The 21397-nt window shown below is 45.1% G+C and overlaps 1 protein-coding gene across 1 annotated transcript; it reads right to left on the bottom strand.

Annotated features, from left to right (window-relative positions):
• Window positions 1–210: 210 nt before the first annotated feature.
• LOC143923423 (uncharacterized) lies at window positions 211–20656 on the bottom strand. The gene is made up of 4 exons (XM_077447082.1): window positions 20204–20656; window positions 17989–18042; window positions 14358–14432; window positions 211–1163 (listed from the first exon to the last, which is right to left on the bottom strand). Exons 1-4 carry the CDS (start codon window positions 20330–20332, stop codon window positions 804–806), a joined length of 618 nt encoding a protein of 205 aa, XP_077303208.1. The 5' UTR covers window positions 20333–20656; the 3' UTR covers window positions 211–803.
• Between the last annotated feature and the right edge of the window lie 741 nt (window positions 20657–21397).

Here is a 21397-nt window from a genome sequence, read left to right as displayed (position 1 = left end):
TGTTTTGTACACACTACACAGTGTTGAGCATGAGCAGCAGTGTAGAGCAGCAGTGCTTTTGTAGCATTTTATATGGCATTTTTTTTAATGCTTCAGGCTCTGAATTAATGGCAATGGCATAACCATTATTCGTGCCTGATGCTAAAGTGTTGTTTACATTTTATTTTTGGCACTTTTTTATACTGTAAAAACTTTACCACATTGAAGTACTTTTTGGAAAAAATTTAATAAAAGTTGAAATATTATATTTAGAAGTTGTACGTATCATTTTTTTGTAAAGTTATCCAAAGGATTATTATCTAATCACAAAAAGAACACACTAGATTCATTAAAAAATAAATAAAAAAAATAATCGGATAGTCGTTGACTAATCGAAAAAATAATCGATAGATTAGTCGACAGACAAATTAATCGTTAGTTGCAGCTCTAGTTGAAACCCATCAATTTTATCAAAATTCATTTTAATGATGTACAATACATATTCAAATATTTTTTTTAACGTGTTTTGTATTTATTCACACCTATAAAGTCCCCCCAAATTCTTTATATTTTTTCTAATCAATGTTGGGATGTGGTGCCAATTTGTTCTTTCTTCATCTAGAACTAAATAGTAACATAATTAATGTCAATATACTGTACATATAGTAATAGTTTTTAGAGAGTAAACCAATAAAACGAACAGTTCAGAAATAAAGTACATTCACATTGTAACATTTCCAGGAATGGGATCCGTCGTTTTTGGCCAGCAGATGTTGGGCGTCTTCTGTGATTGGCTCTGGTCTGCACTCAGGTTTATGTTTTTATTATTTTTCACATGCATAAAATACACTGAAGCCTGCTCCAATAGCCACTCCCACACCCGCCCCAATCCCAGCTCCCGCTGGGCCCGCAATCGCACCGGCCAAGCCCAGGACTCCACCTCCTACAGCACAGTGCAAACCCATCGAGTACTTGGTGAAGCGCTTTGAATATTCCGTGCAGAAACTTTCTTGTTTTTCTTCCAACAGAGATCTCATCTCTTTCATGAACGTCTCCTTCTCCTCATCGTTACCTACGTTCAAGGTTTTCTCATATTGATTCAGAAGAGCTTTAAACTTCTGGCTGACCCTGGTCCTCATTTCAGATGGCCAGACTCCGAAGACCTGGAACTGAGAAGCAGGGAACTGTAGGAGAAAAAGCACAGCGAAACGATGACATGTTGTATTTGTTCAGCTTGGTACGGAAATAGAAAATTTGGTGCCATGACAATGGCATCAAGCCCAAAATTTGTCAAAAGGAACATGGTGAGCTAGGGTAAAAATAAAGGCCGCATTTGTCACATTAAAAAATAGAAAGATAGGGAATCATGGGTGTTTAGCGTAGACATGTGCACCGTCAATAAATTTGTTTTGTTTCGTTCCGTATTAAAATTAATTCGTAATTCGTGTCCGAAATTCAATTTGGATTCGTACGAAATACGAATTTTGGAAGGTTCAATAACTTTTCCCTAACAATTACGATTGTTTGTTATGATGAATTTATCATTATGAGGGGCTCCCACCATCCCTGTGCTGTGCCCATTATGAGGGGCTCCCCCCATCACTGTGCTGTGCCCATTATGAGGGGCTCCCCCATATCCCTGTGCTGTGCCCATTATGAGGGGCCCCCCCCCCCAACCCTGTGCTGTACTCATTATGAGGGGCTCCCACCATCTCTGTGCTGTGCTCATTATGAGGGACTCCCCCATCCCTGTGCTGTGCCCATATGAGGGGCTCCCACCATCCCTGTGCTGTGCCCATTATGAGGGGCTCACCCCATCCCTGTGCTGTACTCATTTTGAGGGACTCCCCCCATCCCTGTGCTGTACTCATTTTGAGGGACTCCCCCCATCCCTGTGCTGTACTCATTTTGAGGGACTCCCCCCATCCCTGTGCTGTACTCATTTTGAGGGACTCCCCCATCCCTGTGCTGTGCTCATTATGAGGGACTCCCACCATCCCTGTGCTGTGCCCATTATGAGGGACTCCCCCATCCCTGTGCTCATTATGAGGGGCTTCCACCATCCCTGTGATGTGCCCATTATGAGGGGCTCCCCCCATCCCTGTGCTGTGCTCATTATGAGGGGCTCCCACCATCCCTGTGATGTGCCCATTATGAGGGACTCCCCCATCCCTGTGTTGTGCCCATTATGAGGGACTCCCACCATCCCTGTGCTGTGCCCATTATGAGGGGCTCCCACCATCCCTGTGCTGTGCTCATTATGAGGGGCTCCCACCATCCCTGTGCTGTGCTCATTATGAGGGACTCCCCCATCCCTGTGCTGTGCTCATTATGAGGGACTCCCCCATCCCTGTGCTGTGCTCATTATGAGGGGCTCCCACCATCCCTGTGCTGTGCTCATTATGAGGGGCTCCCACCATCCCTGTGCTGTGCTCATTATGAGGGGCTCCCACCATCCCTGTGCTGTGCCCATATGAGGGGCTCCCACCATCCCTGTGCTGTGCCCATTATGAGGCGCTCCCCCCATCCCTGTGCTGTACTCATTTTGAGGGACTCCCCCCATCCCTGTGCTGTACTCATTATGAGGGACTCCCCCATCCCTGTGCTGTGCTCATTTTGAGGGACTCCCCCATCCCTGTGCTGTGCTCATTATGAGGGACTCCCACCATCCCTGTGCTGTGCCCATTATGAGGGACTCCCCCATCCCTGTGCTGTGCTCATTATGAGGGGCTTCCACCATCCCTGTGATGTGCCTATTATGAGGGGCTCCCCCATCCCTGTGCTGTGCTCATTATGAGGGGCTCCCACCATGCCTGTGATGTGCCTATTATGAGGGACTCCCCCCATCCCTGTGATGTGCCCATTATGAGGGACTCCCCCCATCCCTGTGCTGTACTCATTATGAGGGGCACCCACCATCCCTGTGCTGTGCTCATTATGAGGGGCACCCACCATCCCTGTGCTGTGCTCATTATGAGGGGCACCCACCATCCCTGTGCTGTGCCCATTATGAGGGACTCCCCCCATCCCTGTGCTGTACTCATTATGAGGGGCACCCACCATCCCTGTGCTGTGCTCATTATGAGGGGCTCCCACCATCCCTGTGCTGTGCCCATATGAGGGGCTCCCACCATCCCTGTGCTGTGCCCATTATGAGGGGCTCCCCCCATCCCTGTGCTGTACTCATTTTGAGGGACTCCCCCCATCCCTGTGCTGTGCTCATTATGAGGGGCTCCCCCCATCCCTGTGCTGCACTGACTTCCTTGGGTTTTTTAACTTTTAGGTTCGTTAACTTTTCGTAACAATTCCGAATGTTCGTTAGGAATTTGGATCCAAAATTCGCAAACGAAATTTCGTACAAAATTTGGAAGCATTTGGAAGCACCGTATTTCGGATCCTCCCCGAATGTACGAATTTACAGAAATTCGTACCAATTTTCGATTTGTACGAAACGAATCGCACATGTCTAGTTGAGTGATCACCCCCTTAGTACTGTGATGGTGAACTTTGGCACCCCAGATGTTTTAGAACTACATTTCCCATGATGCTCATGCACTCTGCAGTGTAGTTGAGCGTTGTGGGAAATGTAGTTCCAAAACATCTGGGGTGCCAAAGTTCACCATCACTGCCCTAGTATGTCTAATATCACCAACATACACAATATATTCTAAAACACCATGGGGGGTTATTTACAGTGCAGTTACTCTAAATCTAAGGGGTAGATCTGAAATGAGGGGAAGCTCTGCTGATTTTATCATCCAATCATGTGCAAGCTAAAATTCTGTTTTTTATTTCCCGTGCATGTCCCCCTCGGATCTACAACGACTGCACTACAAAGTGCACTTGTAGTGCAAAGTGAATTTTCCTTTAGTAAATAAACCCCCCCCCCCCCCCATATCTTTATTACAAAAGCATTAAAAAAAATGTTGTACATAAAAAAGGTGGGCGATATACTCCCACTATACATAAAAAACACAAAATGGCAACAGTCAAATAGGTTGAAAAAAATTCTTGCGCGTTTTGTGGCTACAGTCACTTCTTTAGGGATTCAATGTTTCTTAATCCGACTCAAAGCCTAGTGAACACATCATGTCAGCTCAGACTATGAGGAGACACATATTGGATCCCAAAACAAGGATGGCAGTCCCTGGGAAATGGCGCAGACTAGAAAAATGACACCAAAACCCCGGACCTGATTTATAAATTCTCCCCCTCTGTTTCTGATCAATGCGGGCATTGTGGCAAAGAACTGGGTACATTTCTACATATTTGGTGGGACTGCCCGGCACGCCAACCCTTCTGGCATCAAGTGCACGATTTGACAAGAACGGCGTCCTTGCTCCTGCTGGAGTTTTGTCCAGCACAGTATCTCCTACATCTAGCTAAAATACCTAAAAAATAAAATGGTACTATAAGTTGGTTGCTATCAGTGGCGGTGCAGCCATAAAGGCCGAAGGAGCGCCGCCCCCTCTCTCCTGGCACCGCTCTATCACCATAGATAGATAGATTCATGCATTGCATGAATGAATCTATCGTCGCCGCTGACACCCCCCCATTCAGGTGTCCGGCCCCTTTTCGGGCGCCGGGGCACCTGAATTACAGCGGGGGAGGGGGGGTGTTTTTCGGAAGCACCTGATTAGAGCCGTAGGCTCTAATAGGCGCCCAAACAGGTGAACAGCGGGCACAATGCTGTGCGTTCGCTGTTCACTCAGCGTTGTGTTAGCAAAAGGGAAGGAATTTGCTTTGCTAACACTGAACTGCCTCTCAGCCAATCAGGTGCTCGGGTCTGTCACCTGTCACCTGATTGGCTGAAACGTCAGGCGCTGTGATTGGACGCCTGATAGAGAGGATGGAAGAAGACATCGAGGAGCGTGCAGGACACCGCCGCTGAACCACTGCTAGACAGGTAAGTGATGCACACTGGCAACATTTGATGGGTCATAGTAACAGCAATTGATGGGCACACTGGCAGCATTTGATGGGGCACAGTAGCGGCAATTGATGGGCACACTGGCAGCAGTTTATGGTCACAGTGGTTGCGTTTGATGGGCACAGTGGCTGCGTTTGATGGGCACAGTGGCTGCATTTGATGGGCACAGTGGCTGCATTTGATGGGCACAGTGGTTGCGTTTGATGGGCACAGTGGTTGCGTTTGATGGGCACAGTGGCTGCGTTTGATGGGCACAGTGGCTGCGTTTGATGGGCACAGTGGTTGCGTTTGATGGGCACAGTGGCTGCGTTTGATGGGCACAGCGGCTGCGTTTGATGGGCACAGCGGCTGCGTTTGATGGGCACAGTGGCTGCATTTGATGGGTTTTTCAGTTCGTTTGCTCCCCCCAAAAAATTTTGAGAACCAGCCACCACTGGTTGCTATGCATTTGATTAACGCTGCTAGGATGTGTATACCAGTCCACTGGCGGTCTTCATCCCCGCTTTCCATGACTGAATGGTTTATTCAAATCAATCGTGCCGCTGAGATGAAGGAACTGATCTATACTGCCTTGGATAATATTTCCAAATTCACTGCTATATGGGAAGTTTGGGCAGCCTTTAAAAGCTCCCAACTATACCAAGACCTTATAAATAATTCAAACTGATTCTCAACTGGAGCAAGTACCCCCGACCTTAAATCGGGCTCACGCTACTGGCGTGACGCATTTTAGTGTTCTGGCCACTGGAAGCCTGGAGAGAGTGGTTGGTGATTCCCCCACCCCCTCTCTTCATTACGTCCTTATCCTCTTCCTCCCCTCCCCCTTTTTCCCTACACCCCCCCCTTCTTTTTTTAGTGCCAGAGAGTAAGGGGATCCACTTAATTTTTACCTGCTACTGAGGGTCACAACCAAAGGAGATTGGAAGATTTGGAGCCACTTGCTAAACGTGGTTTATTAGCATTATATCCGTGGCCTCTCACCCATGTATTTCCACTTTTACTATGAAGGAGAAGGGATCTCACCGCTCCAGGAGCACACATGCAGGCTGTAAACTGTCTCTTCGGCTCGGAAGCCACAGGTGCTGGCTATTACCACTAGCAACAGACGAAAAAAACAAGCTCTGGACTGCAGCACTCTTCAGAAGACCACTTTCTTTTATTAGAAAATCACATCACAGCTCAACAAACACAGCAAACAAGGAAAAATTGCTGACGTTTCGCACGAGCTGTAGTGCCAACGTCAGCAATTTTTCCTTTGTTCGCTGTGGTTGTTGAGCGGTGATGTGATTTTCTAATGAAAGAAAGTGGTCTTCTGAAGAGTGCTGCAGTCCAGAGCTTGATTTTCATCTATCTCCACAATAAGTTCTGATGAGATTGATGGAGAAAGTTGTTCCTCTATAGGCCAGGACTAATAAAGCTCATTCCTTCCATCTTCTCCATTTCCCCCCCCCCCCCCACATTTTTTTTTTTTTTTTGTTGGTCGTCTATGTTCTGGAGTTCTTCTTTCCTTCTCCTAGGATATGTACAGCGAAACATCGTTACCCCATCTGAGAATAGGCTTGATGTTTGGACAAGAAGATTTCAGCAGAACAGAAATAACATATGTAACTATTTTGGGCTCATAGAGTCATTTAGGTTTATGTTCTATTCAAATGTTTTCAAAAAATTTTTTATGCAAATTAAAATAAATAAACTGACACTAGAGCTGCACGATTCTGGCCAAAATGAGAATCGCAATTTTTTTTACTTAGAATAAAAAGATCACAATTCTCGCGACATATTTTAGGCGAGAGAGTGATTAATTGAGAGCCTCTCCTCTCCGGTGACCCCCCCCCTTTTCCCTCTCAAGTATCCCCCTATCCTCCTTTCAGGTGCCCCTACTTATCTCAAGTGTCCCCCTTTTTTCCGCTCTCTCTCTAGTGATCTCCCTCCCCCTGTGGGGTGCCCCCAATCCCAGGATCCCCCCCTCTATGTTAGGTGTCCCCCTTGCTCTCTCCCTCTCTCAGGTGTCCCCCCTCTCTGTTTCTTCCTCTGTCATTTGTCCCCCATCCCCCTCCACCTGCTGCTGGATCTTGCCATCCTCTGTCACCACCCAGTGTGTTGTGGCCCAGAGGGACACACCTGGCACAGCAGGCAGCGCACCCCGAGCAGAGAGACCCCCATCCGGGGGATCCGGGCGGTTCCGGTCAGGGCTCCGGTTTCGAGGGGGCTGTACGGCCCGCTCCTGCTCTCCGCCATGTTTTCCGCTGACATCACATGCTCAGACGCACGCAGGAAGAGGCAACGTCCCCTACCTACCAACACCGGGGGGGGGGGGGGGGCGGGGCTGTCACTCTTACATACTTACCGACCAATCACATTCTTCTTTGTCAATGTCAGACGTTTCACGCTGGCTCTGACGCCTTCCACTCCCCTCCGCAACAGGGAAACATCCTGGGGACACCATTGATCGGTGCGCGCTTTTAATGTGAGCAACAAATTGCTTGATGGGTCAGAATCGCCTAAATCCAGAGTTGCGATCGTGGCGGGTGGAGACTCGCCATAACGATTCTCTGCGATTAATCGTGCAGCTCTGACACCAAAGGATGCATGCGGTACATTGGAAAACACAATATGCTTCACATAGGAAGGCTACGTCAGTGGCTAATGAATGTTCCCATTATATTAGATGGCAATAAAAATATCTCCAGGCAGCCAACAGTGAAATGCATAACCATATCGAGAGGAGAGGTTTAATGGTTACTTACAGCGCATCCAGAAATTATTTACAGCACTTCCCTTTTTCTACATTTTATGTTACAGCCTTATTCCAAAATGGAATAAATTCATTATTTTTCTCAAAATTCTACAAACAATACCCCATGATGACAACATGAAAGAAGTTAGTATGACATCTTTGAAAATGTATTTAAAAAAAATAAAATAAAAAAAATCACATTTACTGTACATAGGTATTCACAGCCTTTGCTCAATACTTTGGTGAAGCTCCTTTGGCACCAATTACAGCCTCAAGTCTTTTTGAGTATGATGCTACAAGCTCGGCACACCTATTTTTTGGGCAGTTTCTCTCATTCTTCTTGCAGGACCTCTCAAGCTCCATCAGGTTGGATGGGGAGTGTCGGTGCACAGCCATTTCCAGATCTCTCCAGAGATGTTCAATCGGGTTTAAGTCTGGGCTCTGGCTGGGTCATGCAAGGCCATTCACAGAGTTGTCCTGTAGCCACTCCTTTGTTATCTTGGCTGTGTGCTTGGGGTCGTTGTCCTGTTGGAAGATGAACCTTCGCCCCAGTCTAAGGGTCTAGAGCGCTTCATCAAGTAGGTTTCCATCAAGGATGTCTCTGTACATTGCTGCATTCATCTTTTCCTCGATCCTGACTAGTCTCCCACTTCCTGAAAAACATCCCCACACCATGATGCTGCCACCACCATGCTTCACTGTAGGGATGGCATTGGCCTGGTGATGAGCAGCTACAGGTTTCCGCCACACATTACGCTTGTCATTCAGGCCAAAGAGTCCAATCTTTGTTTCATGAGAAAAGAGAATTTTGTTTCTCATGGCCGGAGAGTTCTTCAGGTGCCTTTTGGCAAACTCCGGGCAGGCTGTTATGTGCCTTATACTGAGGAGTGGCTTCTGTTTGGCCACTCTACACTACAGGCCTGATTGGTGGAGTGCTGTGGAGATGGTTGCTCTTCTGGAAGGTTCTCCTCTCTCTAGAGAGAAATGTTGCAGCTCTGCCAGAGTGACCATCGGGTTCTTGGTCACCTCTCTGACTATGGCCCTTCTCCCCCCCGATTGCTCAGTTTCTCGGAGGTCTACAGACAATTCCTTGGACTTCACAGCTTGGTTTGTGCTCCGACATGCACTGTTAGCTGTGGGACCTTTTATATAGACAGGTGTGTGCCTTTCCAAATCATGTCCAATCAAATGAATTTACCACAGGTGGACTCCAATCAAGTTGTAGAAACATCTCAAGGATGATCGGTGGAAACAGGAGGCACTTGAATTCTGCTCAAGCTCAATTCTGAGCGTCATGGCAAAGGCTGTGAATACTTATGTACATGGGATTTATTTTTATTTTTAATAAATTTGCAAAGATTTCAAACAAACTCCTTTCACGTTGCCATTAGAGCCGGTTCACACAGCGGGCGATGCGAGGCGACACGACTCGCCTCGCCTCGCTCTCGCAAGTCGCCCCCGTTCTGTACAATGGAACCGTTCTGAGAGGAGCGACTCGAGTCGCTCCGACTCAGAAAAAAGGTTCCTGTACTACTTTTGGGCGACCTCGGGGCGACTTGCATTGACTTCTATACAGAAGTCATCTGCAAGTTGCCGCTGAGGTCGCGGCAGGTCGCGGCGAGGCAAGTCGGAGTCGCCTCGCATCGCCCGCAGTGTGAACCGGCCCTTATGGAGTATTGGTTGTAGAATTTTGAGGAAACAATTAAGTTCATCTATTTTGGAATAAGGCTGTAACATAACCAAATGTGGAAAAAAGTGAAGCGCCGTGAATACTTTCCAGATGCACTGTAGCCTTATATTTAAACTGCTCACAATACACCAATAGGTCATTGGTAGCCGAGAGGGTCCCTTGGTCTCCCATGGACCTACCTCACAAAGGGGTGTCACATTACTCCACATACAACTCATTTTCATCATGATTCTCACCCAACTTAGAATTGTCCTCCCCATGATTCTGCTTAAAATGTCTGATCAAAGGAATTTATTTTGGGATTATCATAGATGGACAACTGGGCGCGTCATGTGCAAAATGACACTCAGCCTGTTTGCAGGTAGGGGAGTGGGGTGGGCAGGGAATAGGCATGTCCAACAATTGCAGAGTAGAGCGGTTCTAGAAATGTTGTACATTTTCATTGACTGTCATTGTCACCACAAAGCAATAGCCTAACAACCTTTCCTCACAATCAATGTTTTTGTTTAGAAAAGAAAGTTGCAAAGTTAAGTAAAATGTTTTAAAAAGTTTAGGAATGGGGATGAACCTCATTACAGAGATCAAAGGCCTTTTGAAGGCGGTTTGCCTGTAAGACCTCCCTAAAAAAAAAAAAAATGATTTAGACTTTACGCAAGCCTTATGTAACGCTTAACCCCAGAGGGTCATAGTTACATAGTAGGTGAGGTTGAAAAAAGACACAAGTCCATCAAGTCCAACCTATGTGTGCGATTATATGTCAGTATTACATTGTATATCCCTGTATGTTGCGTTTCTTCAGGTGCTTATCTAATCGTTTTTGAAACTATTGATGCCCCCCGCTGAGACCACCGCCTGTGGAAGGGAATTCCACATCCTTGCCGCTCTTACAGTAAAGAACCCTCTACGTAGTTTAAGGTTAAACCTCTTTTCTTCTAATTTTAATGAGTGGCCACGAGTCTTGTTAAACTCCCTTCTGCGAAAAAGTTTTATCCCTATTGTGGGGTCACCAGTACGGTATTTGTATAATGAAATCATATCCCCTCTCAAGCGTCTCTTCTCCAGAGAGAATAAGTTCAGTGCTCGCAACCTTTCCTCATAACTAATATCCTCCAGACCCTTTATTAGCTTTGTTGTCCTTCTTTGTACTCGCTCCATTTCCAGTACATCCTTCCTGAGGACTGGTCTGGTCTGCCTTTCTCCTGAACAGTCATCGGACCCACTGATTGGCTCCTGCTGAGTCTAATCACATCAGGAGTGGGTCGCTGGCTGCGGCACGCGCGCTCCCCAGACCTGGAACTGTCAGATCACTGGTGAAGAGTGGCCGCCCTGCCATAGTTAATCTACGGTGGGCGGTCGCTAAGTGGTTAAAAAAACATTCAGCAAACATTTCTGAATTCTCCAACTGTTACATTCCTATCTGAGAGGGGCAGCGAGCAATAGATTTTTTTTTTTTTAGAAGTCATAATCACAACTAGGGATGAGCTTCAAGTTTGAGTCGAACTCATGTTCATCTCGAACTTTGCCTGTTCACCTGTTCAGCGAACAGTGAACAATTTGGGCTGTTCGCGGCAAATTCGAAAAGCCGGAACACCCTATACAAGTCTATGGGAGAAATCTAAAGTGCTAATTTTAAAGGCTAATATGCAAGTTACTGTCCTAAAAAGTGTTTGGGGACCCGGATCAATTCAAAAAAAAGTTTTAAAAACTGACGTTTTTTCAGGAGCAGTGATTTTAATAAACGTATGGGTGACCCCGCCCCCCTATGATGTAACGCACCTGCGTTACAGAGGGGGTGGGGTCACCCATACGTCACTGGGGAAGCCCATGGCTTCCCTCATCAGCATCAAAGGGGGCGGGGTCAGGTGACGGGTGGCCCCGCCCTCCTAATTTAAGAAACGTCAGCGCTGGGATCCCCGCAGTGTCTCCGCAGTGGAGACAGAAGACGGATGTATGGACAGCACTGGACTGAGAGATCCCCCGTCGCTGGATCAGATATCGCTGGACCCCAGAGAGATGATCATCCATCGCTGGATAGCAAGAGTGGATTAGCACCGCTGGAATCTTTTTTTATTTTTTTTATTTTTAATAAAGGAATTTTTCAAAAGTGTGTTTGTCTTATTTAACCATTTTTACACTTTCTTTGTGAAATGGTAGGGGTACTTTTGTACCCCCTTACCATTTCAAACAGGGGGGCCAGGATCTGGGGGTCCCCTGGTTAAAGGGGGCTTCCAGATTCTGATAAGCCCCCCGCCCGCAGACCCCCACAACCACCGGCCAGGGTTGTGGGGATGAGGCCCTTCTCCACATCAACATGGGGACATGGTGCTTTGAGGGGTCGCAGACCCCCAAAGCATCCTCCAAATGTTGAGGGCATGTGGTCTGGTATGGTTCAGGAGGGGGGGCACTCTCTCGTCCCCCCCTCTTTTCCTGCGGCCTGCCAGGTTGCATGGTCGGATAAAGGATAAAGGGTCTGGTATGGATTTTTAGGGGGACCCCCACTTCAATTTTTTTTTCAAATTTGACACAGGTTCCCCTTAATATCCATATCAGACCTGAAGGGCCTGGTAATTGAATTTAGGGGAACCCCCACGCAAAAATGGAAAAAGACCGAAAATTGAGAAAAAAATATATATTTTCTACTTTTTGTTATAAGAAAAATCGAATAAACTCAATTTTAGTCATACATTTAGGGCAAAATTTATTCAGCCACAGGCCTTTAGTAAAAAAAATGTCAATAAGCGTATATTTATTGGTTTGCGCAAAAGTTATAGCGTCTACAAACTAGAGTACATTTTCTGGAATTTACACAGCTTTTAATTTACGACTGCCTATCTCATTTCTTGAGGTGCTAAAATGGCAGGGCAGTACAAACCCCCCCCCCCCAAATTACCCCATTTTGGAAAGTAGACACCCCAAGGAAATTGCTGAGGGGCATGTTGAGCCCATCGAATATTTTTTTTTTGTCCCAAGTGATTGAATAATGACACAAAAAAAAAAAAAAAAGAAGTTTACAAAAAGTTGTCACTAAATGATATATTGCTCACACATGCCATAGTTATATGTGGAATTGCACCCCAAAATATATTCTGCTGGTTCTCCTGAGTACGGGGATACCACATATGTGGGACTTTTTGGGAGTCTAGCCGCGTACGGCACCCCGAAAGCCAATCACTGCCTTCAGGATTTCTAAGGGTGCAAATTTTTGATTTCACTCCTCACTACCTATCACAGTTTTGAAGGCCATAAAATGCCAAAATAGCACAACCCCCCCCCCCCAAATGACCCCATTTTGGAAAGTAGACACCCCAAGCTATTTACTGAGAGGCATGTTGAGTCCATGAAATATTTTATATTTTGCCATAAGTTGCAGGAATATTAAAAAAAAATTTTTTTTGCACAAAGTTGTCACTAAATGATATATTGCTCACACATGCTATGGGAATAAGTAAAATTACAGCCCAAAATAAATTCTGCTGCTTCTCCAGAGTACGGGGATACCACATGTGGGGGACTTTTTGGGAGCCTAGCCACGTACGGGACCCCGAAAACCAAGCACTGCCTTCCGGATTTAAATATAAAACGCTACCAAAAAAACTGTTAGCGATCGCAGGGATCAGGCTTGACTCTGCGATCGCTGCAGTTATGTGTTTAGTGTTTTTTAAGTGACAGTGATCGATCGATACTGCACTTGGGTGGGCTGGGCGGAGGGGCAAAACGCAGGTGCTAGCAGGTATCTGGGCTGATCCTGCTAACAATGCGTTTTTTTGGAACCCTAAACTGCTGGGGACGCTAGTATAGATCTGATCAGATCAGATATTGATCTGTTCAGATTCTATACCACTACGGGAGGTTTATGCTTTGCGCGTGGGTGATAGCGGTACTGGCACTAACCTAGTGCTGCCAGGGGCGACGCAGACCCTGACCCTAAAACCTAATTGATATCACCCGCCGGGTGATCAGGGGGTTAAACCTTTATTGGGTAATAAATGGTGGGTGCCCCGATGCTATAAAAAGCAAACTAACCAGAGTCACCCGTAACACTTATACGGTGATCACTAGTGAAAGGGTTAACTAAGGGCAATCAGGGGGTTCAAATTTTTATTAGGTAGTATATGGGGGTCCCTGGCACTATATAAAAACCTGACGGGGAACCTAAATAACTAACTGGCTAACCAGTGTCACCAGTGACACTTATACCGTGATCGCTGATGAAAGGGTTAACTAGGGGCAATCAGGGGGTTAAAACCATTATTGGGTAGTATATCGGGGTACCTAGCGCTATAAAAACCAGGGGGGTTTGTGTGCCTACATGTCAGTGTAGTGTTGGTGCACTTACTTTCAGTGTTCTCCTCGTAGTCTAGTCAAAAAGACCGCCCCGAGGAGAATGACATCACTTCCTCCCTGCCTGTGTTTACTATACACAGTACACACAGTGGTTCCCTACTGCACATGCGCGAGTCGCGCTGCGCATCTCTTATGGTCCCCCGCTGTGTCTCTGGGAACTGTGTGTTTCCCAGAAAACAACGGGGGGGGGGGGGGGCGGGGCGTCTGCGGGGGTCTGCAGCGGTCTGGCCGGAAGTGGGTGCAGTTACCTGGATTATCCAGGTAACTGCACCCCCCTCCCCCCTGAAAGGTGCCGATTGTGGCACCGGAGGGGGGGAGGGATCAGATTAGCGGAACTTCCCCTTTAGGGTGAAGAACCGCTTTAATCACAACAGCAGATGCTGTGAACTTTGCGTGTTTACATCAAAACAAGTGGTGGTTATGATCACTTTCAGGATGCTAGTGCTTAGATTGATGTCACAGAGCAGGAACATCTCTGTGCAAGGTCCGAGAGACAGTATTTGTCACACTAATATTCTATTGACAAATATTGAAAATTCATAAACAAAATATATATATATATATATATATATATATATATATATATATATATATATATATATATATATATATATATATATATATATATATATATATATATATATGAATTTCAGGTAATGACTGTTCTGTTTTGTTACCTGCTGCTCCAAGAATTTCTTAAATTTTTTTTCAATGGCTTTCATGTTTTTGGAGTTTTCATATGAAAAAAACACCTGGTGAGAGAAATGGACACTTACCTCAGTAAATGAAGGAAGACAAAATTAAATCTCAGTTTGCAAAGACTACCCAATCAGATGCAAAGAAAAAAGATATATATTATTTTTTGGATGATTAACACTTCCCACCTGTAGGCGGTATATACAGTTAGGTCCATATATCATTTGGACACGGACACAGATATGTATGCCACCACAATAAAATTAAAACGAAAAACAATCCAAATGAATTTGAAGTGCAGAATTTCAGCTTTAATTCTGTGCCCCCCACCCCAAAGCACCTTGCCCATATGTTGATGGGGACAAGGGACTCTTCTTGACAACCATGGGCAGTGGTTGTGGGAGCCTGCGGGCAGGGGGCTTGTCGGAATCTGGAGCCTTACGTTCAGAGGCAGTTGGACGCTTTTTTCAGCTGCCCCTGAACTCATCCAATGTTATCTTATGTGTACACAGGTTCGTTTTAATGTCGTTTTTTTGTCCGTTTTTTCCCACAAATAGAGCTTTCTTTTGGTGGTATTTGATCACCTCTGGGGTTTTTATTTTTTGCGCTATAAATGAAAAAAGACCGATTTTGTTTTTTAAAAAACGCATATTTCTTTGTTTCTGTGACAGAATTATGCAAATTATTAATTTTTCTTCATAAATTTTGGCCACAATTTATTCTGTGACATATCTTTGGTAAAAATAACCCAAATTAGTGGATATTATTTGGTCTTTGTGAAAGTTAGAGAGTCTACAAGCTGTGGTGCGGATCGCACAAAATTGATCACACCTGATGCACTGGTGGCCTATCTCACTTCTTGTGACCTGAACAAGTCAGGAAAGTACAAATACCCCCCAAATGACCCCTTTTTGGAAAGTAGACATTCCAAGGTATTTAGTAAGAGGCATGGTGAGCTTTTTGATGTTGTCATTTTTTTCCCACAATTCTTTGCAAAATTAACATTTTTCATATTTTTTTTTTCTCCACAAAATTGTCATTGTAATAGGTTATTTCTCTCACGTGGCATGTGTATACCACAAATGACACCCCCCAAAAAAATTCTGCTACTTCTCCTGAGTATTACAATACCACATGTGTGGGACTTTTTCACAGCCTGGCCACATAGAGAGGCCCAACATGCAGGGAGCGCCATCATGCGTTCTAGGAACATAAATTACACATCTAACTTGTTGACTATTTATTACACTTGTGAAGCACCAGGACAATGACACGTGACACTGATGACAGATGGCACTGATACGTGGCAATGATGACACTTATACGTGGCACTGATGACAGATGGCACTAATATGTGGCACTGATGACACGTGGCACTTTTACGTGGCACTGATGACACATGGCACTAATACGTGGCACTGAAGACATTTGGCACTAATACGTGGCATCGATGACAGATGGCACTAATACGTGGCACTAATACGTGCCACCGATGACAGATGGCACTAATACATGGCACCGATGATGCGTGACACTGATGACAGATGGCACTGATAAGTGGCATTGATGACACGTGACACTGACAACAGATGGCACATGCCACTGACAGGTGGCACTGATGACAAATGGCACTGATACATGGCACTGATGACAGATGGCACTGATACGTGGCACTGATGACAGAGGGCACTGATACGTGGCACTGATGACAGATGGCACTGATGACAGATGGCACTGATACGTGGCACTGATGACAGATGGCCCTATGTGGCACTGATGACACGTGGCACTGATGACAGATGGCACTGGGGACAAATGCCACTGACAACAGGTGGCACTGGGGGCAGGTAGCACTGGGGGCGGATGGCACTGCTGGGGGAGGATGGCACTTTTTTTTTTACTTTTTTTTTTTTAATCAAAACATGCGGCGGCGCGCATTGCGGAAGTAAACATTAGGACGTCCAGGGACGACCACCCGGACGAAAGCGCCTGCTCTACGGCCGTCATTCGGCTATAGGGCAGGCGCGAGGTGGTTAAAGGCCTTTTTTTTTGGAAAGCAAAAAAATGAGTTCAGACTCTGAGTTTAGAGGCATTTCAAGCGTTTCTAAGCGCAGTAACTCGCGTTTAGCCTCGTTTTCGTTTACAGACGTTTTTCATTTTTGGCTAGTTTGAAAAAAAAAAAAATGTATATATATTTTTTTTTAAAACGCTTTTAAACGCAAACGCAGCATGTAAACGTGGGAAAACTGATGTTTTAAACGTGGGTTACGATCGGTCAAGTTAAATCGTTCAGGAGAGGTTTTTACAACCTCTCCTAAATGATTTAACTTGACAGATAGTAGCCCATGTTTAACCACTTGACATCCACGCTATGGCTGAATGACGGCCACAGCGCGGACCTGAATTCCCGGGAGGCCGTCATATGACGGCCTCCCTTGTGCATGCACCCTACAGGGCGTGCTGTGATCACCCGAGTCAATGAGACTCGGGTGATTACCGATCCGATTAAGGGGCCAGTCTCGGCCCCTTACCATGTGATCAGCTGTCAGCCAATGACAGCTGATCACAGGATCAAAACAAAATCTCTGTGATTGTTTTTTTTTCTCCTCACGCTGACAGCGAAGGACAAAAAAAAAAAAAAAAGCCGATCACCAGCTCATCTTAAAAGGGACATCAGTCCTGAAAAGGAAAAGTCATTTATGCCTTCTAACAGTGCCCACAAGTGGCACCTATCAATGCCCACCAGTGGTGCCAATCAGTGGCACCTAGAAGTGCTGCCCATCCGTGTAACCGATCAGTGCCCATCACTGCCACCTATCGGTGCCCATCAGTGCCGCCTCATCAGCATGCATCAATGACGGACAAAAATTACCCATTTTAAAATTTTATAACAAAATAAAAATAAAAACTTTTTTTTTTTTTTAATTCGGTCTTTACATTTTTAAAAAAAATAAAATAAAAAAATTGCACAGGTGACCAAATACCACCAAAATAAAGCTCTATTTGGGGGAAAAAAATGATAAAAATTTAATTTGGGTACAGTGTTGTATGACCGTGCAATTGTCATTCAAAGTGCATCTGCGCTGGAAGCTGAAAGGATAGGGGGGGGTTTAAGTGCCCAGTAGGCAAGTGGTTAAAAAAGTCAGTTTTGCTGCATTTGCGTTTAAAAGTGTTTGAAAAAAAACTTAATTAATTATTTAAATTTTTTTCAAAATAGCCAAAAATGAAAAATGCATGTAAAACGAAAACGCGGCTAAACGCGAGTTACCGCGTTTACAAGCGCTTGGCGCTTGAAATGCCTCTAAACTCATTTTTTTTTTACTTTCTAAAAAAAAAAAAAAAAAAAAAAAAAAAAAAAAAGGCCTCTAAACTCAACTGCCTAAAAACGACATTAAAGGAACCTGTGTACATGATACACATAAGATAACATTGGGTGAGTTCAGGGGCAGCTTTTGTAAAATCGGAATCTATTATAGGAAACTCATCTAAAAAGGTTTTATTTTTTTTACAAGTTTGTTGTTTTTTTTTTTTTTTATGATATAATATTTTACATAGAGACCATATAAAGGTGTCTATTATATACACACACTTCTAATATATTGTAATAATTACCTGCAGAGTGGTAGAAAATCTGTACCGTTTTCTTTGTAACCGGATGACAAACTCCTATAACATAAAACATTGCGTCATTGTCTGAATTTAAAGCCTCGGCCCAGCAAGAGCTCGAGTATTCCTTCTGGGTGGGCTTAGTAAAAAAAACAAAAAAAAAAAAACAAAAAAAAAAAAACAGAAAGACACTTAAATAAACGTAAATCAGAACAGATAATGTACATGTCCAAGGCTGCTTTCACACTGCGCTGTTGCCAAAATGTGGTAAAAAATGCATATGCGTTTTCGCCATGTTTTGATCAAATTTTTTGTTGCGTTTCTGGTTCGTTTTGCACCCGTGAAAAAAGGACATAAAAAAAAAATGCACCAAAAACGCAACCACGGGTGCATTTTAGATGCATTTTTCATTTATTTAATTAAAGGGGGGGTTTGGTGTTTTTTTTTTTTACCGCACCAAACATACACCAAAAATGCAGCTTGTAGGGCTTTGAAAAACGCAACTGACCAGTGCGACGCGTTCCATAAGATTTAATGGTCATGGCTTTTTCTTCCACCTTTTTTTTTTAAGCAAAAACTAAGAAAAAAAATAAAAAAAACAACTGACCAGTGTGCAAAGCAGTGACTTTATGGTACTATGGGATTGGAGTATGAAAATAGAACGGCGGGGGGGTGGGTTGGGGGTTTACAGACTTTCCTACCCATCATTCTGCTCTTGGACAGCCAACATCTGCCTTGACGTATTTCATGGTGATCAGATTTAGCAAACTAACGAAGCTAAAGAATTCAGAAGACTTTATCCTGCAGGCACACACGAGCTACAATAGACACGGCAAGTTCTGCCTAGCAACCAGATGCCATGGATTATTGAATTCCCCCGCCCCCCCCCCCCATTTTTCCCCATCACTATGGATTATTGCATTTTTCCCTATTGCTATGAATTATTGCATCCAACAAACCCCCCCCCCCCCTTTTGAGTTTCAATAGACGTGGCAAATTCTGCCTAGCAACCAGATGCCATGGATTATTGCAATCTCCCCCATTGCTATGGATTATTGCATTAATTTTCCTTTTGGATTATTGCATTCTCCCCCCCAATTTTCCCTATTGCTATGGATTACTGCATTTTCCCCATTGCTATGGATTATTGCACCCCCCCCCCTCATTTTTACCCTTTATCCAGCAGGCACACATGACCTGCTGTAGAAGCCGTAATTTCTGCCAAGCAACCAGATTCCATCGATTGATCACTATGGATTATTGCATTATTCCCCATGCTATTTTTCCCTAACGCTATGGATTATTGCATTCCCCCCCCCCATTTTACCCTATCACTATGGATTATTGCATTCCCCCCCCCCCCCCCCCACATGAGCTGCAATAGAAGCGGCAAGTCCTACCTAACAACCAGATTCCATTGATTGATCACTATGGATTATTGTATTATTCCCCATCGCTATGGACTATTGCATTCCCCTCCCCCCCCCCCATTTTTCCCTATCACTATGGATTATTGCACCCCCCCCCCCAATCCCATGCTATATTTTCCCTAACGCTATGGATTATTGCACCCCCCAAATCCCCCCCCCCCCCGCATGAGATGGCTGCAATAGAAGTGGTAAGTTCTGCCTAGCAACCAGATTCTATTGATTGATCACTATGAATTATTGCATTTTTCCCTATCGCTATGGATTATTGCATTTGCCTTTTGGATTATTGCCATTCCCCACCCATTTTTCCTTATTGCTATGGATTATTTTACCCCCCATCCCATGCTATTTTTTCCCTATGGATTATTGCATTTGACTTTTGGATTATTGCCACCCCCCCATTTTTCACTATTGCTATGGATTATTTCATCCCCCCCCCCCCCCCCCTCAATCCCATGCTATTTTTCCCTACCGCTATGGATTATTGCATTTTCCTTTTGGGTTATTGCCACCCCCCCCTATTTTTCCCTATCGCAATGGATCATTACATTCCCTTTTCCCCCATCCAATGCTATTTTTCCCTATCGCTATGGATTATTGCATCCCCACCCCCCCCCACCATTTTCCCCTTTATCCAGCAGGCACACATGAGCTGCAGTAGAAGCGGCATGTTCTGCCTAGCAACCAGATTCCATTGATTGATCACTATGGATTATTGCATTTTTCCCCATGCACTGGTTTGCTATAAACGTGGTATAAATTTCATCATATGATTTCTGTAATGGACTGACCTTCAGCTCTTTCCCCACATCACCACAGGTGATCTTCTCTCCACTGAAAGTGGTTTTCTGGCAGCACCAGATTTCAGCCGCAAGATCGGAGATGTATGTTGTGAGGTGCTCTCTGAAGTCGTCATCCATGTCTGTGAATAGAGAAGGGATTCTGATTGGTCAACAAGATGCATGATGGCAGCAAAGGATTTTGTCGAAGGTTCCAATTCGTAAAGAAACATGCCGGGTTGAAGCAAAGCGGGCATTCACTAAACACCATCATTTCACCCGGTAAGCACCAGCTAATAAACCGTTTACAACAAGGCCAATTGTCTTGGTACCTTCAAGTTGACCTGGTGATGTTTTGTTGGGAGGTCTATTGCCCATATTAAATTGGGAGTTTTCCTACAATGATTGAAGACTTATATTACATCAGGCATGTCCAAAGTCGGGCCCGTGGGCCAATTGTGGCCCATGTTCCGGTTTAATACGCCCCCCGGTGATTTGGAGATATATATATACATATACACACCGTATTTAATCAGTGCTGCCTCGGAAGGGATGGGAAAAGTGCAGTTAGATTACATACAGGAGAATCTCCTGTTTACTCTGTAATAGGAAGTCCCGTCTCCTGGGCTGGCATTGGACAACTGTTCTGTCTATCATAGGAGGCGGGACTTTGTGTTAAAGAGGCCGCCAAGTAAACAGGAGATTCTCCTTTATGTAATCTGTTGCCGCTCATCACGCCTCCCTCCCTGTCCTCTCCGAGGCTGCAGATGGGAATCGATCAGGCTGCACTGATGGCAATGGTGAGGCTGCATTCATGGCAATGGTGAGGCTGCATTCATGGCAATGGTGAGGCTGCATTGATGATTTCAATGGTGAGGCTGCATTGATGATTTCAATGGTGAGGCTGCATTCATGGCAATGGTGAGGCTGCATTCATGGCAATGGTGAGGCTGCATTCATGGCAATAGTGAGGCTGCATTCATGGCAATGGTGAGGCTCACCCCGCCCCGCCTCCCTGTCCTCTTCGAGGCTGCAGATGGGAATCGATCAGGCTGCACTGATGGCAATGGTGAGGCTGTATTCATGGCAATGGTGAGGCTGCATTCATGGCAATGGTGAGGCTGCATTCATGTCAATGGTGAGGCTGCATTCATGTCAATGGTGAGGCTGCATTCATGTCAATGGTGAGGCTGCATTGATGATTTC

This window comes from Lithobates pipiens, unplaced genomic scaffold (genome assembly GCF_037356315.1).
Source record: "Lithobates pipiens isolate NorthernLeopardFrog02 unplaced genomic scaffold, aLitPip1_a1.2 Scaffold_22, whole genome shotgun sequence".
Lineage (NCBI taxonomy): Eukaryota > Metazoa > Chordata > Amphibia > Anura > Ranidae > Lithobates > Lithobates pipiens.
Note: the sequence above shows the minus strand (reverse complement) of the source record. Positions and strands in the feature narration are given on the sequence as shown.